Source organism: Alosa pseudoharengus, unplaced genomic scaffold (genome assembly GCF_046254945.1).
Source record: "Alosa pseudoharengus isolate Yale_2024_CS ecotype anadromous, Long Island Sound unplaced genomic scaffold, YU_APseudo_1.1 YU_APseudo_1.1_scf_3, whole genome shotgun sequence".
NCBI lineage: Eukaryota > Metazoa > Chordata > Actinopteri > Clupeiformes > Clupeidae > Alosa > Alosa pseudoharengus.
In genome coordinates, this window is record NW_027468718.1 from 16,972,805 (window position 1) to 16,992,613 (window position 19,809).

General features: G+C 42.9%; 1 protein-coding gene across 1 annotated transcript; it reads left to right on the plus strand.

Annotated features, from left to right (window-relative positions):
* The first annotated feature begins 14,798 nt into the window (after positions 1–14,798).
* On the plus strand, positions 14,799–17,579 carry LOC143099641 (G-protein coupled receptor 183). Its single transcript, XM_076262547.1, has 2 exons — positions 14,799–14,977; positions 15,479–17,579. The coding sequence occupies exon 2, from the start codon at positions 15,480–15,482 to the stop codon at positions 16,512–16,514; it is 1,035 nt and encodes a 344-aa protein (XP_076118662.1). The 5' UTR covers positions 14,799–14,977; position 15,479; the 3' UTR covers positions 16,515–17,579.
* Positions 17,580–19,809: the final 2,230 nt, after the last annotated feature.

Below are 19,809 nucleotides of genomic sequence, written 5' to 3' on the forward strand. Positions count from 1 at the left end.
TTATCTGTGTGTGCATGTTCTATGATGATGAATAACCCATGTAATGATAAGCAGTTGCACTTTCATGCATTTTTTTTTTCCAGAAATGTTCCAAACCCTTTTAAGCTGCTCTCTGCTTAGTGTGAGCTAGGACTGACGTGTCTCGGGGTGAACATGAAAACCACCTGATATCGTGCCCTGTTGACCCCAAAAGGAATGGGCTCTGACACTGTATCTTAATGAACACCAGCTATTCAAGCACTCCGCCTCCACTGCTACCTCCATCACCGTCGGTGCCTCCAAATAAATGCATGAAACTGTTTGGGCAGCTGTGAGATCATTGGGTTCAAATGGGGCCTGCTGTGCCTCAGGCCTGCTGACAAGCCGGCCTTTTCTCTTGGTTCCTCTCTCTCCATCATAGCCCTGCTTTACAATGTATTATTGTCTGCCTGTCAGCCATGATTGACCCATCACTCGCTATCAAGATGTACAGAGTGACTTTGTTATTTGTTACACATGTCAGGATATGAGTTTTGTTTTTTGATGTCAATGATCATGCTCTTCCATTTTCTTAACGGTGGGCTTTTTCATGTTTTTAGTATTACTGCTTAAGGTAAAAAAAAATGGACGTCTATCATGTTGTAATTTAACAAAATGTAGTCGTTATATGCCCTCTTTTGGCTACAGGTGCGGGGAATGGTGGTGGCACATCATTTTCATTTTCTGCACAATATAGTTTTTAAAAAATTCCACTCGTGGGTTACTTGGAAACTGCCTCCCTCTTTTTTTTGCCTCCCCCTCCCGCCTTTTCATCAAACACAATTGTTGTCTGCTAATCCAGTTTTGATAGCATTTGGCACACTTTCTTTGGATCACAGCAAGATGCTCGACTTCTATTCTGGGTTCCCTTAGGAACCGTGGGGACCCGTGAAAGAAGGAGTGCTTGCGCCAAAGAGGAGGCCCGCACTGTCTGATCTAAGTCACTCAAAGCCACAGACACTGGAGCTGGTGCCAGTGAATTTCAATATTTTTTTTCTTATTGCAATTATTATTACCACGGGTCGGGATCGATAAACAATGTTGCATAATTTTCACTGCCAGTCTGTGACTTGGATACCATTAAATGACCCGCTCAGTAAACAAAAAAAGAGCAGAATATTAAAATTGATGTGAAAATACATTACTTTTTTAAGCTGGGCTGCCTTTGTCCCCCCGTCGAACTCCCTGATACAAATGGACAATGCATCACCATGGTTTGATGTCTCTGAAGTCTGGGGCTCATTAAAAATCTTGAAATGGAGCCAGGAAGGGAGGCAGAGATAAAAAGGAGTATAAAAGGATGACAAAAATTTATGGATGGCAAGTCACCACCTCTCCCTGGCATTTATAATAAACAAATGGTTTCTCTTTCCAATTTAAATTTCTCATTATACTGTGACTTTTTGAAAATGTGTTTTGATTTACCAATATTTTATCTGTAAAACTGTATAATTGATTAGATTTACATGGCTCTGATTTTAATACTGATCGCTTTCCAAAAATAAAAGACTGAGGGGCGGGGCGGGGGGCAAAACAGAAACTCCTGAGGCCTATTTACATAAAACAAACGCACATATCAAATATCAAACACAGGAAATACAGAATAATTGGCTAAAACCATACAATCAGTTTTCATTTATTTTTTGAAAGCATTCTTGAAGAGCCTCCAAAATGTGAACAGACACACTTCCTGGATATCACAAAGCTGCCATCCATGCCGCATGGTTTTGCACTGGTTATGCTTACCCATGGGTATATCCCATCACAGAAATGTCAGTGTATCTGTTATGAGACCATGACATTTAAATCCAAGGTCTCCATTGTGACCTGAGGAAGCAGGTTTTCCCCCCTATTATAAGTATCCCACATACTCTAACGCTCAAATATGGAGGTGTGTGAGTGGCAGATGACACATTATCAGTATGAAGAATTTGTTAACAAATACCACAGCAGATCTTTCACAAGATATATCTGAGGTCTATTTTACAATGATAGTGGAACTATGAAACTAGTGGGTATAACATTAACCTGGAATATATGGACAACCTGCATGCCCTGTATAAGTAAGAAAAATAATTAAGCATTTGGGATTTGCAGAGATGTGGATGAATGGAAAGCAGGAATAATCTTTTAATTGTTGTGTGAATAGTGAAAGCAAATTATCCGTTTGTCTTGATACAAATGTTCTGAATGAGGTATATGCTACTTCAAATGTCAAATCTGCAAGTTTAACCTGAGAATGTCAGTGTTTGTATTTTCAATATGTTAAAGATGTTTGAAGTGGCATGTTTATTATTTCCATAAATTATATCAGTAGTGCTCAGTTACATCTATTTATACTGGTGACTGTCTAATAAGGCAGTTGGTGTATCTCGTCTATGAATCCAGTGGTACATAACATTGTATTAGCTCACTCACTGTCATATGAGTACAACGATTCTGACTTAATTCACAGACTAATGATGACAGTGTCTGCCCCTTCATTGATTTGTTCTCTTTAATATGAAACTGAATTAGGTTTTTCAGTCTGATATCTGCCACAAAGCATTCTAAAACAGAAGACTTAACTGCAGGGCTGCTGGTCTTGACATTGTTCAGACATGGCAACAGAAGTTAACTATAGTCTCTGGTCAGATGAAGACAATTGGATATTATTGTTCTTGTGCAATGAGGAGCAAATGTAAGACTGGAAACAAGACAAGTGTGTCACAAACATCCCATGTCAAGGCCATAACACCTACAAGTCACAAAACAATAAAGCCTTGAATGGTTAATTGTTGCCTTCTTGCATTAGCTGGGAACTCAGTCTTTCTCTGTCTCCGTGTCTATCTATCTGTCTCGGGCTAAGGCACCCAGGCAAACTGGTGGACAGAGAGCCTTCATTACCGAGAGGCCCGGTTTGGCCGCGCAACTCAGATCAGGAATTACAAATGATATCATGACAATTTTTCACGCTCTTCAAGCCAGTGATGTTTTACCGACTCATTTGCTATGATACCTTGTTACAGATCCAGCTGTGAATCAGAGACTCATCACGGCGCTCTGGGCGAGACCCCCGCTGCGGCTGACCAATGACCTGGAAGCCAATGGGGGATGCCTGCGCCTACAGCATGTGCTACACTGGCAAACCAGCAGGGCACCGTCAGAAGGCCTCCCATACAAACTTCGCAGATCACTCTGTTTTTAACAGATGAGTAAGCATCAGCCAAGTATTTTCTGATAAGTGAATTGGGTGATTTTTTTTCACCCCCACCCCCTTCTCTCATTCAGGGGAGTGGGTGAGCAGCGAGGGCCTTCTCTGACAGTCACACACTATATCATTTGCCTGGGAGGGGGATCGTGGGCCGGTGAATCTTGGCATTGCGGGGGAGATTACATGTGGCAGGGTCACTGGTTGGGTTAAGCAACAATTCAGATGTGTTTTTTTTTTTCTTTAGAGGTAAGAGGAATACTGCATACACATCTCTGTTTCAAGGAAAATGCTTATCAACAAAGTCAATCTCCCTCTCTCTTCCTGTTTCAAACTGTTGTTCTCTTTTTCACTACCTGAAACCTAATATGTGTGTGTCATTAAATCATAGACCTATTTTTGGAGATAACATTTCACTGTAAAACTCCATCAAAATAGTTCAAATGTGATGTGATATGTATGGTGCCATAATATGAAATAAAAATATACAAAAGTAAAACAGCTAGCAGTTAAACAAATCCATTGTAAGAGTACAGTATGAGCATGGCATTGCTAATAATACCAACACCTGTTAATATATAACAGCAAATCCCTGACAGATAAAAATTGCCTGATGAACCCTGAAACCAGCGGTAGAGTCATTGACCCAGCAACCCCAAGTGCAGTCGGCACACAGGGCCCGATGGACTCCTCACATTTACCCAATCACAGAAAATGCTTTTAAGGGTTTTTTTTCCTGTTCAGTTCACCCTGTTTCCCACTTTCTCAGTTCATTTAACTGAATTAATGAGCTGCGGGTCCCGGACCGACTTCAAAACACCCCGCGTTTCGCTAGCAACACCATGTGTGAGGGGTAAAGGCATGAGAAGTGAGATAGAAGAGGAAGAATTCCTGAGAAAAAAAAAATCGTTAATGAGAAAAATACAGATAAAGACATATAGTGTAGGACTCATGTTTCTGTCTTAATGTGTTTGCTTGCTTGGAGAAAATATATTACTGCAGACAATTGGCATGCATATATGATATTATGACACAGTTTACATACAAAAAAAGATGTTTGTAATTTTCTCTACTGAAGAAAAAAAGGTATATATTTCAAAATGTGACAGTTAAACGCTACACTCTGTGAGCAGATACGAGAGCTAGAGAAGTTGACATGATTTCCCTTCCCACATCCCTCCTGTGCACATTTGCGGTGACACAGACCCAGTGACGTCTGGAGGTCCTGCCGAGGGACCACCAGCCTGGCAGAAACCCATAAGAGAAACATCTGTAGTCAGGCAAAGACATGGCATGGTTCATGTTGGGACACAACAGTGATAATGTCGGGGGGGGGGGGGGGGTTCTTTTATCAGCCACTGAATTCATCTTTAGTGGGGTTTTTTGTCTTTTTGCTCCCAGGACCCCTTTGAATTACCTTTACCCTTCCATCAAAAAGACAAGGACAATATGCCATCTTACTCCGCTGCCGTTCTCTGAATTGATGATGAGGCCATGCATAATTCATAGTCGTTTTTGCATGAATCTCTCCCCCTGCCGCCCTTGTCAGTAATATGATCAACATTATGAAACGCCCCGTCTGCCTTTGGGTTTCTGTCCACTCTTCTCCCAGTGCTCTGCTTAGGTAAACACCGAGATGAGCATTTGTAATGCTATTCAAGTGACCCGTGAATAGTTAATACGGGTTAACAATGATGGTTATAGGAGAACAATTGGGAATGTCACCACACAAAATGGCATAAAAAGTTGCATAAAAACTGTAAGGATTCGAAATCAAGATTGGCCCACATGTGCAATAGCATTGAATTTGCTGCATGTTAACAACAGTTCCGTTTATAGATGCAACTAATTCTCCAAAAAATAGGGGTATTTGCTGTGTCCAACGTCATAATGTTAATACAATAGTGTTTGCTGTTATCAGTATTATAGTGTGTGTGGACATGTAGTTACTTCACAGACACAGACACCTACAGTATGTACATGTTTACACATACTGTATGCCTTGTTAAGTTTGGTCAGTGTGAGAAAGCATGTTTACGCCTCAGGCATGTTCTTGCTAACCCAGCCAGGACTGGATCACACCGTTTACGAGGAAAACTAAATTACCCACGCACCCAGGGCAGGGCCATCCCCTATGCACCACCAGTATTCATCACTCCATAAAAGCCCTTTGTGTTAGCACCTTTATGATATAAATACCCTTTTACCCTGGGCTTAAGAAAGCTGTCAGCAGAACATTTGTTTTTAATTTTTCGCCAATGAAGGCCATACAAAATCGGATGGGGGGGGGGGGGGGGGTTGTGAGGGGAGGGGGGATGACAAGGCGTTAAAAATGTTCACCAACACTTAGTATTTTGCCCTTCAGAAAATTTTAGCAGCTTAACAGATGGGGTTTAATTTGGCACCGGTTAATTTTCTCCCCAAGTATATTTCCATGTATGCACAGACACCCATCCATTTTTCTCTCTCACAGGTCTGTGCATAGATTGTAACAAAGAACCCCAAAATGTGTGCAACACTCCAAAGTTTCTCTTAATTACCTCTTAATAATCATTAATCATATTCCAAACACATTACCTTATCTGCTAATGGTAATATGAAATAATTTGAACAGCAAGTGTACAACTACTTAAATGTGAATGTAAATGCATTCAGCACAGAAATACTCCCATACAAATCGCTCTCATACACATGCATAAGTAGTTGCTGTTCTCGGCCAATCTGCTGGAGGTAAAAAGATGAAAGCGCATCTGCTCCACTGACAACCGTGGCTCCATAATTGAGTCCTGTGATGGCTTTGAGCGAGCCCACTGGGGGCTAAGAGATGTGGACGCAAGGGATGCGGAAACATATGAGCGGTGGTAGTGGGAACGTAAGCGATCGGTGAGCCCAGCGAGAGAGGAGTTTCTCTGGAGACACGGGGCCCTGTTGTCAGGTCGTGACGGGGCAGACTGAAATATATATCACAACCAAACCCTCGAGAGCCGGGGCCCCCTTGGTCCTGGAGGGCTCAACCCACCCATCCCCCCCCAACCCCACTGACCCCTACCCCCCTACCCTACAACTCATGGTGCGTGGTGGTCACGACGTAGCGAGTAAAGACGCGACTCGAGACTAGTGTCCGCAGAGGTTGGGAGTGGAGTGGAATCCGGGTGGGGTGTCACCCCAGGTGACGCTGATGCGGCCTAATGAGCGGCCCCGCTGTCACGGCGCGTGTTCCCCGCTTTTACACTTGTAGGATCTGGCAGCTGCGTAGACCTGACGGAGTCCCCCAGGTTACCGAGGTTACCGGGGTCCTCACTGCAAACGCGTCACCACCACCACCACCACCACCACTGCTGCTGCTACCACCACCACCACTGCTGCTGCTACTACTGCCACCACCACCACTCTGCTGCTAATACTGCCACCACCACCACTCTGCTGCTACTACTGCCACCACCACCACTCTGCTGCTACTACTGCCACCACCACCACTCTGCTGCTACTACTGCCACCACCACTGCTGCTGCTACTAACGCCATTGCCACCGCTCGGTCACAACCACGTGTCAACCCATACACTCCGAGAGTCAGCCGCAAACAAACAAACACACGCATGCACACACACACACACGCACGCACGCACAACCCCACGGGAGGAAGCCTCGGATGAACTCTGTGTTGACCAAGCAAGCAGGAGAAAGTGTTCAGTGACCTGAGATGACAGAGTCTCACACTCACACACTGTCTGTGGGTCTAGAAAAAATTCTATCCTTTGAGTGTGAATTTTGATGATAACACACACGCCACTGGTGAAGGTCAGGTGTTGTATAAAGGGAACATAACAGACTCTTGTCACGCAGACTCTTTGTGGAAGTGGCTCTATGGAAACGAAAGCATGGCTTCATTTCCTGTTTCAACTTGAGGGTTCTCAAATCAACTTTTATATACCGTAATTTCCCAACTAGCCGGGGCTTATACTGTACATTTATTTTGCAAAATTTCTTCAGCTATGAGGTTAATACACCGGGGAAGTTAATATGGTATTAATATGGTTTTGTTTCCTTTAACTTGCATAAAACACTCTCCTGCGGCTTATACACAATGCAGCTAATACACAGAAAATTACTGTAGCCTCAAGAGACATTTGTATATTGTCTAAAGTGTTAGGTGAGCAGGTTTAATTAAAGCTGAATGATACGATGTGTTAATGATAAAAACGTGTTGCTTAGGGAAGACTGAGACTGGTCCTGATGAAGAGATGTGAACACGACATCACTTCCTCTGCTGGCTCTCTGAGGACTTCTCCGAGGTCTCGCTTCCTTCAAGAACATTCCTCCTGGGCATCCTCCTGGAAAATAGCACAAAGGTTTACCAAACATGGCCGTGGCCGTGGCACCAATTACTGTTAATATACATCAAATAGCTTTCTTTCTGTGCTGGGCTTGGGGGAGACGGACTGATCACTCCAATAACGCCAGCTGTCAGTCTGCACTCGGCCGAGGAACACTGCTCAAATAATTAGTCCACACTTGGAGAATTAAACAATAATTAAAAAAGGGGGAAAATGACATTGGAAATATGTGCCTCGCCTCAAATGACCTCCAGAGCTGGACGGTCAGAAGAACAAGGCTGGGTCACACCACCAGCTGCAGTAAATGGACAAGTTTGGGTATAATCAAGGGGTATGGGATATGGATCAGCAGGCTTGAAAGCAGGGATTTGTGGTAGGTTTTTTTTTGTTTGATCCTGTTTGTGTTTTATGATATCAAAGTGAACCCTTTTCATTCACTCAATGTAGTTATGCAAATATTACAAGACTTTGTCTATCCTCATTAAACCAGCCATTGTGGTTATCTAGAAAGACATGTCTTTTTATGGGGCATATAATGATCATAGACACAGGGCCATATATGAATAGCCTACTACAGTATAATAAGTCCACTAACCTTACCATTCTTGTTCTGGATGGCAAAAATGAAAATCGGAAACATATGTCCACAGTCCAACACTATTTACAAATATTACTTATTTATTTAACATAATGAGCAGAATACTTCAAAACATCTGTCAAATTGCTGAAAACTTACATTTCTGTACTTACACAAATCAAATATATTAACAGTGAAACCCAGGATGGAAATTGGCAAAAGTTGGTATTTATAATCCTTCCTATCAAAACTATTCAACAACATGTCCATCTAGTAAGGAAAACAACATACACATGAACTGAATAGGTGTTAAGAGGCAAATTTCACATGACACTGGCATGCCACACACACACACACATGCACACACACTCTCACATCTCATTGGACAGTTATTTGAATAATTGAGAGGAGAGCCTAAACATAGTAGTAACCGTTCCTGATCTGCTGACCAGGGGCTGTGAGAGGAGATGTCACTGGAGAGTCAGTGTGACAGATTCTAAGTAAAGATACTACGGTTCATGACCTAAGTGTGAAGTCACCGGCAGTTCAAACGTGTGCGGAGCCATGAGAGTTACTTCCGGCAGGAAGTACACAGTGCTACGGCTGTCTCTCAGACGAGGAGTGAGGAGAACAGGAGAACACCTGGCTCATGTGAGCTGAGCTAAGGTTTGGGCCAGTATTGGGGTGATGGAAAAGACAAGTAAAGATATGTGTGATTCCACTTTGGAGTGCCTGCCAGTCTCTTCCACACGTGTGAACAGTGATCGAAACACGTCCTAACACACACACACACACACACACACTCACACACACAAACACTCTTATATACAATTGGCCTCGACCCCTCTCACATTCACACATGCTGTATATCCTCCTTGCATTGCCAACTACAAACACATTCTAACACCATGTTCTAACTGCATGTCACATGGGCAAGTGCCAGTGACAGAATCAGTTTGTTTACGTTGTTTTCAATTGGAATATCCTACAGTAAGCAACACAGTGTTTTGCAACGTGCCATTTTGAGCAGAACGGACGCCCTTTTGTTTTTGTTGCCCTGTTTCTATTTTCTGTTTTCGCTCACGTTGAAATGTTGAATGAGAGACATGACGCAACAGAAGTGTATATTTAACAGACTGTGTGTGGACAGAGAACATTCAATGCTGTGTGAAAGTCAGATGCTCGTGCAGATACATAGGACACACTGTTACATGAGAACACATTCACCAAACTTACACATGTAAGTATGCTCTTTACCTACACTTTTCTCACTTGAACTCTTTACCCACACTGTTTCTCTCTCTTTATCACACACACACACACACACTCACTCTCTCTTTCTCTCTCACACACACTCTATCGTTCTCTCTCATACACACACATACACACACTCGATCTCTCTTTCACACACACACTCTCTCTCTCTCGCACACACACACACACACACACACACACACACACACACACACACACACACACACTCTGTCTGTCTCTCTCTCTCTCTCTCTCTCTCTCTCTCTCTCGCACACACACACACACACACAGTAGTGCTGGCGGGGCAGACAGTGGAGGCGCGGCTCATCTGTGTGGAGCCAGCTGGCTGTGGTCTCCCCGGGCCCCCGGCTCTTGCCCCCCCCCGCTGGGCGCAATTGAGAGCTGCAGAGGCGCAGCAACTCACGCCCGAGCTGCCACCCCAGCCTGACAGACAGTGTCAATCTGCAGCTCTCAGACCTGCCCCCCCCATGCACACACACACACACACACACACACAGACACACACACTAATCCCAACCTCCCCCAGCACTGAAACATGTAGCATGGATGAGGCCTGAAGGCCATCATACACACATGCACACACACACAGGCACGTACACACACACACACACACAAGCATGTACACACACACACACACTCGCACTCACAGTTGGTATAATACATACAAACTGGTGTGTACAGTGTGCATGCATATACCTACAGTATGTAATCAAGGACACTTGCATTCATGCAGACCTGAGCGGAAGGAAAAATGAGGAAGAATGAAGATTATCTGTCTATCACATCAAACAGGATATGCTACCTCGCCTACAAACACACACACTCATTCAGCCCACTCACTTGCACGCACACACACAAAACCACACTCATACACACACACACACACACACACACCCTTGCATCCTCTCCACACCTTTTGCTCTCTTTTCCTGAAAAGCAACCCCCAGCATCCTCTTATGGCACACACATGTCAGAGCGGCCTGATAAATTTGACAACCAGCTAAAATGCAAGCAGGGGGTGCAGTCCTCACTGACGCACGTACACACACACACACATACACACACACACACACACACACACACACAGGCCGCCTCTCTCGGCCACCAGAACCCAGGCTCGCCTGTCTCTGGCGAGTAAAGCATAATTGGTGATGATGGGAACAGACACGATCCACATGAGCCCTCTGACAAAGGGCTGCCACTGCCACCAACAAAGGCCTTGCCCCAGAGAGGGCCATCTTCAGAGAGGGCCTAGGGCAACATCAAAGGCCCTCAAGCATCTCAGCAATGTCAGCTTTATGCACAACCTCACCACACCAATCTCTCTCTCCCTCTCTCTCTCTTTGTCTGTCTTTCTCATGCTCTCTCTTTCACTGTAGGAATATGCTACATCTCACTCAATATGACACAGTTGCTTTCATATTTGTTTTTTTTTTTCTGTCGCCAAAGTTCATCTCATTTTCTCTGTGAAAAAAAGATGATCTTTTACTCCAGTGATATAGTGGAGCACTGATGAAATGATGAACGCTTGTGAATTTTGGATCAAAGCTGGGAGCCCGAGCCAGAGTTTCAGCGTTAATTGCGGTGAATGTGTCAGACCCGGACAGGCGTGTGAGTGGAGAGTGGGCCATCTGCGCAGCTAACACGCATACTGTTGACAGATATCTCTCACTTCATGTCCCTTTGCCATCTCAGAGATGTAGTTTCTTTCACTTGCAGTCAGTCTGACACTATACACACACACACACACACACACACACACACACACACACACACACACACACACACACACACACACACACACACACACACACACACACACACACACACATAAGAATTAAAGACTGCTTTCAATAAATTCTAAAATAACAGTGTGTGGCTATGTGAGGATTACAAATAAATGATGACCCAAGGATCTACAAACCATTTGATTTTGTCCATTTCACTTTTTTTTCTTGCAATTTTCTTTCATACAGTACATCGGGTGGTCATCGCCAGAACTCTGTAGTAGAGATTGTAATTTTAGTCATCACACCTGTTATTAAGTCTTCATCTCTACACCACTTGGACAATTAGTCCGTTTCATCCCTCTGGTTTCTGCACATAAAATAAGTATTTCATTAATAAAATATGTCTGATACTCTCTCAACATTCATTCGAGTAAATGGGTGGGAAGTGGCATAAATTGTTTTGATGCAGCAGGAAATTATTTTTTGCCGTTTCGCGTGACACCTTCTCTGAGACGAGGCCTTATGTTTGGAGCATGTGGAGCACAACTTCAGTCATGTGGGGTTGGGCTGATGGATACACACACACAGACACACACACACACACGCACACACACACACTCATGAATGGTCACTCTCGCCACGGCCCACTAAATGATATGCCTCCTGGGCCGGTCTGACTCGGGCTGGTGCCACACCACTTATCATGTATAATTCCCTAAAACAGACCTCTCCAGTGTGCCCCCCCCCCCCACACACACACACACACACACAGTCTCCCATAGACATACATGCAAACACATGCAGTGCTCCTCTCCTCCACACACTCATCCCCCCCCCCTCCCTTTTTAACAAACAGAAAAAGGTCAGATCTCAGAGAAGTGACTTTCATGCATGTTTCATGCTGGGTCGTCACTTTCAATTTCCCCAAACCTTTTCTGTCACATAACCATCAATACAGCGCTCTCCTCGGGCTCTGTGTGTGCTCTATCGGCGGTATAAGCTGCAGTTCTCACTAGTGATAGGATGTTATTTGTGGTAGACATAGCTTTTAATGTGTGTGTGTGTGTGTGTGTGTGTTTGTGCTGTCTGTGGATAGAGCCGCACTGGCAAAGTGATACTATCTCCAAAATCCAACATATCTGTGTATGGACTTGGATGTTTTGGGGTTGTTGGTTTGACTTTTTGGATGTTATACTACATGCTCTAACATACCTTTACACTGACAGTGCATCATTCTATTTGACTATCTATAGGATTAAGATATATTTAACATGCAATACAGTATGAATGTAACACACTGATGTACATTTTCAGTGTCACTCTTAAGAAGTTGTGTTGACAAGAACTGTGTGTGAGAATTGGAGCTAATTTAAACATCAAAGTTCATCAACAACATTTTTCATTTTAATTTAACGACTGCTGACAGAGGAGTTCATTCACTGTTCCACTCCTGGTAGTATAGTACTTGGGGATTTCGAAACATTCTGCAAATTTCTTCGACACGAGCAACGGGACTCCCCCCTAAGCACACAAAATAACTGTCGCTTCCTTTCGCAGTTAAGGGAAAGGGTGAAGAGATCCTTTAACTCTGTTCACCAGATTAATGGAGCATGAAATCTGACCATGCAGGGTATTAAGTCCCAGGTGACACTGTGGGCATGCTTCTTGTGTTGAGACCTAAGAGAGTTGTATTGTAACTGCATGTGACTAGTGACGGTTACTGACCTTTTGCCAGACCAGCGCCTTCCGTTCCAATTAGATTGCATGGACCACACCAGCTACAGTAGCTGGTAAAGGGTGAGGTAGGATACTGTAGCCTACTGTACAAAGTACACACACACGCACACACACACACCGTTAGAAAAGTAAAGATGAATAAGATTGTTGGGTTCACAAATGTTCATTCTTCAGTTGAGTGCAGTGCACCTTGTCTATTTACAAACAAGAAAGGCCTCCAAGAGAAGAATCTGATAAAATAAAGCATAATGTACATGCTGTAATGTATGTATAATGATAATATAAAGCATAATGTACATGCTGTAATGTATGTATAATGTAGACAATGTACAACAAACACAAGCTGCTGCATCCCAGTACATGTGAGCTATTTGATACTGAGATTACACTTTATATACCAAACATTTATTTATTTGATATTCCCATTTTCATTAAGTTTATTTTTGGACTTTTTGCCTTTATTTAGATAAGACCGTTCTGAGATGAGGGGAGGAGATTGGGAGTGGGTCTGGGTTAAAATACTTTAGGTCTAAAATACTTTAGGTCTGATTCAAACCCAGGGTTTGCCGTGGGGACCTAGACCTGTCCATGGTTGGGATGTTACTGCTTGCAGACCCATGTCAATTTACTAAATCAATTAATAGGTGGCCACTTCCACTGAAATCACACAATTACATGTTTGATCACTAGATGGAGACATTTCCACACTGTGAAACTATTCAAAAGCTACTACATACATGCTTGCCAGAACTGCTTATTCAATCTCATTTTTAATTCCTTTCTTCAGTTATAATGTTTACACCATTATAATGTCTACACCTCAGTTAGAATGTTTACACCAATTCAAAATGATATGATATAAACAACCATATTGTGTCTTTCCTTTGACTCAGAAATAAATCAGCTTGACAGATGAACATCATTTCAACCTCTTTCTCTTAACCACCCTTTAGAGGAAATAAGGACCACCATAAGAATGTTTTTTTTTTTCAACTTTCCTTTCCAATGGTCCATGGTTAAATAGTTAAATTTGCATGTGATAGAAGCCCAACTTGTTTTTTTTCTGACAATGTGAAACTTCTGTGTGTGAGGCAACCCTCGTCTGATGTGGCAAATAACACCAGGCAGCTCAGCAGCGGAAATTACCACCGTGCCACCATTCTTATCAGAGTACCATCATTGCACACTTTACAAGGATCATGAGCCATCATCACCTGAGCCACAGTTCACCTTTTAAGTGCATGTACTCCCTATGATCATCATACAATAATTTCCTGTGTATTACCTGCTTTAGGACAGTGTAATAATGCAATAATGCAAGTTATAAAAACAATACTATATTAATACCATATTAACTGCCCCTGCCGTATTAACTTCATAGCTGAAGAAATGTAGCAAAATCAATATATAAACCTCGGCTAATTGTTGGGAAATTATGGTAATTGATAGTTTCTCATCTATAAATGGTAAAAAATATATTTTGGTCAAATGCTATGTGTGTGTTGATTATCAGGATACACACAGTTCTAATGGAGGTTTGCATGAGAGCACCTTTACCTCAACATCCTCAATGGTTCAATAAATAGGTCACCAGCGACAGCAGTCTTGTTCGCTGGTTGTGTTACACAAAACATGTTTTTGAAACTGACTGACAATGGCAGAAAACAACTCTGGAATATCCCAAAATATCTAGAAGATCCTCTTGGTAATCTATACTGCACAAATTGAACAGCACAAACCAGCACACACCACACACCTATGAACAACACACCTCAGCTATCAACACTAACTCTATAAACAGCATCATTCTTTACTCCCCCCCCTCAACTCGTCTTTACTTCCTCTCGTCTCAGTCAAATAACCAGTGTGGAGGGAAAAAAAATGCGTGGTTGGTGCAAAATGTCATACTTAATTTGAAGCACCTGTATGAGTCAGAAGCCATGTTCATTACGCAGGATCTGGCTGGGTGAAGGGGGTGTTGACTTCCCATCCCATTTCTCTACACTGACATTAACTCTGAGATCAACTCATGTGCAGTACTTAGCCAAACAAGCGAGGGGAAAGGTCCTGCTGTGTTACTCATCTCACCACCACAAAAGCATCACCCGTCTGCTGGTAAGAAGTGTTCTATACAGAGGCGGATAGGGGGCTTTTACGATGGCTTAGGGGTGATTAGGGGGGGATTCTATGAAGGCTTAGCTTTGGTTGTTTTAGTTATAATTAAGAAGAGGACTTGATGATTTACCTTTTAGATGATAGACTTCAAGTATACATTTTGTGACTGATATGATTATTTTCATAGTTATTTTTCCTGTTGTTGTTCATGTGTAGTAGATGTTGTAGTCTGTATATAGTACTACTTATTGGTAGGTTAATATTCAGCAGTATATCTGCAGGCTACTTATTACCATCTATGTTTTACGGATTAGACCAAACTCTGAAAACAATATGATGACCCTAAATGAGGCAGTGGGTAATTTATGTTTATGTGAGTTTATGAGGAAATATATTAAATTATGTATTATGAATAACATTAAAGTTGTGGAACTGTAATTGTTGTCGTTAGTGTTGAACATCAGATAACCTTCATGATGATCTTACTGCTACTTATTTCAGCATGATGGCGACCTCAGCACCGTTGACCACAGTCTCTGTGAACTTGAATCAATCCTGTGATGTTTTCATCTACCAGGAGGTAGCTCACATCATCTTCCCCATCTTCTACACCGTCGTCTTCTTCATCAGTCTCCTAGGCAACAGCCTGGTGCTCCTCATCATGTGCCAGCGGCACCAGAAGCTCAACGCCACCTCCATCTACCTGATGAACCTGGCCGTATCCGACGCCCTCTTCACCCTGGCACTCCCCGGACGCATCACCTACTACGTGCGCAAGTTCGACTGGCCGTTCGGCGACGTGCTGTGCCGCATCACGGCCGTGCTCTTCTACTCCAACACGTACGCCGGCATCGCCTTTATGACCTGCATCAGCCTGGACCGCTACCTGGCCATGGTCCACCCGCACCGCGCCCAGGGCCTGCGGAAGGTGCAGACCGCCCGGCGGGTCAGCTGCTTAGTGTGGGCCATCGTGATCCTGGAGACGGGGCCGCTCCTCTTGCAGAAGATGGTGCTTGAGTCACAGGACCGACAGACCTGCATGGAGTACTTCAACCTGCAGAAATCCCGCGCCCTGCCCTACCTGCTACTGCTGGCCTGCATGGTGGGCTTCTGCTTCCCCCTGGGGCTCATCCTCTTCTGCTACAGCCGCATCAGACTCAAGCTGTCCCGCACCGCCCGCCTCAACCCCGTCGTGGACCGATCAGGCCGCAGTGGCCGGGCCAAGAGCATCATCCTGGTCATCCTGGCCACCTTCTTGGTGTGCTTCAGCCCCTACCACATCACCATCATGCAATTCATGGTGCGTAACATGCTGGCCGACCCCACCTGTGATGACCGGAAAGGATTCAAGATGGCGCTGCAGGTGACCGTGTCGCTCATGAACCTCAACTGCTGCCTGGATCCACTCATCTACTTCTTCGCCATCAAGACCTACAAACGGCGCGTAGTTAGCTTCTTCAAGCTGCGTCTGTCCACCACTGGGGCTGCCACCACCAACACCAAAAGCTTGCAAGAGAACAGTAGTAGTAACACATGAACGGCTGCCAAGGAGCTTATAATTTGCCGTTTTTGTGATACCTCATACTCTGTATATCTATGGTTTGACTATACTGTATGTGGTGGTGTTCACTAGAAGTGTGATCAAGCTGAGCAGAGTGATCTAGTCTTCTGAATATCTGGGAAGGTAGAGTCAGACATGAGAATGCTGTGAATTACATGTAATTGATACAATAACTGAAGTGTCACCTATAATTCTTAAACATAAACACGTTCCTTATTGTTCAGTCTAAACATGTTAGTTCAATTACCAGACCTAGCCCTGTCCCAAACCTTAACCCCTAGAGGTTTTTTTTTTATTATTATCAATGTCTTGTTATGCAAGTTATCAGTTTTTTGTGTTGTAAATAAGTGTAAACAGTACAGTTACAGGTTTAAAAAGTGCTATGGTCTTTGTATTGTCACAGATGTCAGTTAACATGGAGGCAGAGGGCCCAATGGTCTCCCTGTACGCTATGCAACTGTACTGAGTTTTGTGTATATCACTTTCTGATAGTATAGCTAAGGATTATAATGTTAACATATCAGAAGCTGTTATGAGATTATTCATCTTTGATTTAATGCCACTTTGCGGAAGCGCTATGTGGACATAAAGTGATGATGTGTATGTGTATAGCAATATAGTAATAGTCTGATAAATTATGCTGAGCCATCTTGGTAAAAGCTCTATTTAGTGTCAAGACACTGTATGTATAGGAATTAGGTATTTTATATCAAGTGCTAATAATTTCCTATCCAAGATATTGTACATGTGTGTGTGTGTGTGTGTGTTTGTGTGTGTGCACAAGAGATTATTATACATTTGCTGATAATTGTGGGAGGCTTAAGTGATTCTCTCTCTCTCCTCTTCCTTCCCTCCATCTTTCTCTCACACACAAATTATATTTTTGTTTCGGTTTGACATGTTGCATAAGTGTGAATTTTGAGAATCTCAAGCATGCTCAAGCACATAGTTGCAATCATATTTGTGTTTTGAAGTATGCTTCACAGTGGTACTGGTGCTGGTTGTGTGTGTGTGTGTGGGGGGGGGGGGGAGTGATGTGCCATGTAAGAAATCAATAAAAGGTAATAAATAAATTGTTTCTCACAGAAAATGTTGTGTACTCCAGACTTGCTCTAAATGGTTGTTTCCATGATCAAACTACCATATGGAAAAATAACGAGATGAGGCTTTTAAAATGTGGAAGCAATCTCTCTCCAAGAAGGCATGTCATTGTATCTGCACTGATTACAACATTTGTGAAATCTATGGCACATTCATATACTCAGCACCACTTGACCCAGTGTCCAGTACACTATGGACTCATCCTCACAGTTGCCATATAGAATGCTCAGTGTGGTTTTCCCACATGCTCCATGTTGATTCTTTATCGTTGCATGTGAGTACTGGGAAAAGGCTTTGGATGTACTAGGAAACAGTGAGCTGTACTCCCAATGTGTTCTCCCCCTTAAAGGTGTACTGTCACACCGGTGTGACAGGAATGTTGGAAAATGAATATCTGGGTTCATTGAATTCAACATAGAATTTTAGAACCTTGAATTGCCTTGGAACGGAATCTTATGTTAGAATGTTCAAAAACACACACCTTTAAGGGTTAATAAGCATGGTTAAATTTCTCTTCACACATTTAACTGAAAACGTTTGTTGTTTTTGCACGCTGTAAAACGAGCTGCTGTAACTGAACGAGTCCTCAGAAAGAGGAACCTTTATATTATCTTTTATCACTGTTTTCTCAGAAAAGTGAGCGCAATTTCATTGACTACAAAAGGTCTGCCATGACACAAGTTGAAAGAGTGACGCCATAAAAAACAAATGCTTCACTTTCACCACATGGACCTCTGATGCCAGCCGTGTGTGTGTGTGTGGGAGTAAGAGAGATAAGAACCTGACTCCGTTTCTCTTCCTGTTCTCCTCCACACAACAAAAGTAACAACAGGATATCCACGTGGCCGCATACACTACGTGTGTGCCGTGTGAACACAGCCACAGGTGGTCCGTTGCAGTTCGAATGTATCTCGCACTATATTTAGAGCTCCATAAATGTGTGCCACAACATAGTGAACAAAGGATTATGGGTGCATGTGTGTATGTGTGTGTGAGTTTATAGTCACGTTACAAAGTTTGCACACCCAGGCTAAAGTTGACTAAAAAGAGGCATAAAAAAAAATTATCTTTTGGAAATTGATCTTAATACCTTTATTAAAAACATGAGAAAAATTCCAACCATCAAGGACACCAATTTTCTTTGTGAATGAATACTGTATCATAAATAAATAAATGTTCTTCCTTAAAATACAGGGGGCTTGAGGATATTTGTGTACCTGTGTGTGGTTGTCACATGTTGAGTTGGTGGGCTCGTGGGTGGGAGTAGTGCATGTGTCACAGTGAGTGTGCGTGTGGGTGTGTGTGCATATGGTACACACACCTGTCGCATCCTATACATCTGTACAGATGACTGTGTACATAGATATGTTTCCTGTGTATGTGTATGTATGAACAAATGCAGAAGTATGTACCAATGTATCATTTGTGCAATCATATGTTCACAGTGTGAGTGTGCAATCTGATTTGTGATATGGGGTTGTGCAATGTAATGAGGGAACACAGGGCTCTTGCAATCCTCCTGTTTAGTTTCCCAGTGGGTATAACACACACCACACACACACACACACCTAACCACAAACCCTCTGCAGATGTACTCCGCTTTTTTTCTCGGTACAGATGATACGATAAAGACGGGGGACGATGAAGAAATCTCACAAAGGTGAGTGTCAACCTGGCAATGCAAAGCAAACTCAAAGGAGCTTGGAAACTGATGCTCTGCAAATATTTTTTTTTCGTCTTTCTTTTTATAATGATTTTTTTAACCCTGTGATTGTGAAGATGGGAGATTCATGCCATGTACAAACTGAAAAAGTGTCATTGTTCATCAGTTACTTAGGTAGGTTTGTGATTGTTTGAAAATGTGTGTTTACATTATTTTCTGGAAGTGTGCACCGTCCCTTTGCAACAACTGGACCATGAGCGGATAGAACAGTGTAGCCCGAAACAATAAACCTATAACAGATAAAGCACAACATTTTAATTTAACTTCCTCGGTTTGGTTTAGTACAGTAACTATTAAACTTCAACATATAATGTTAAAGTACACTTTTCCTAAAAGAAAATGTCTTTATCTGTTTAAGACACTGTATAGTTGTTCCTGTATCTTAAGATCAGATGCACACATCAGACTTGTTTATGGAGAGCACTGGCCTTCTTTCTCACTGACCTC

Excerpts from the sequence above, each read along its gene's own strand:
- LOC143099641 (XM_076262547.1), top strand. The coding sequence starts at position 15,480 with ATGATGGCGACCTCAGCACCGTTGACCACAGTCTCTGTGAACTTGAAT.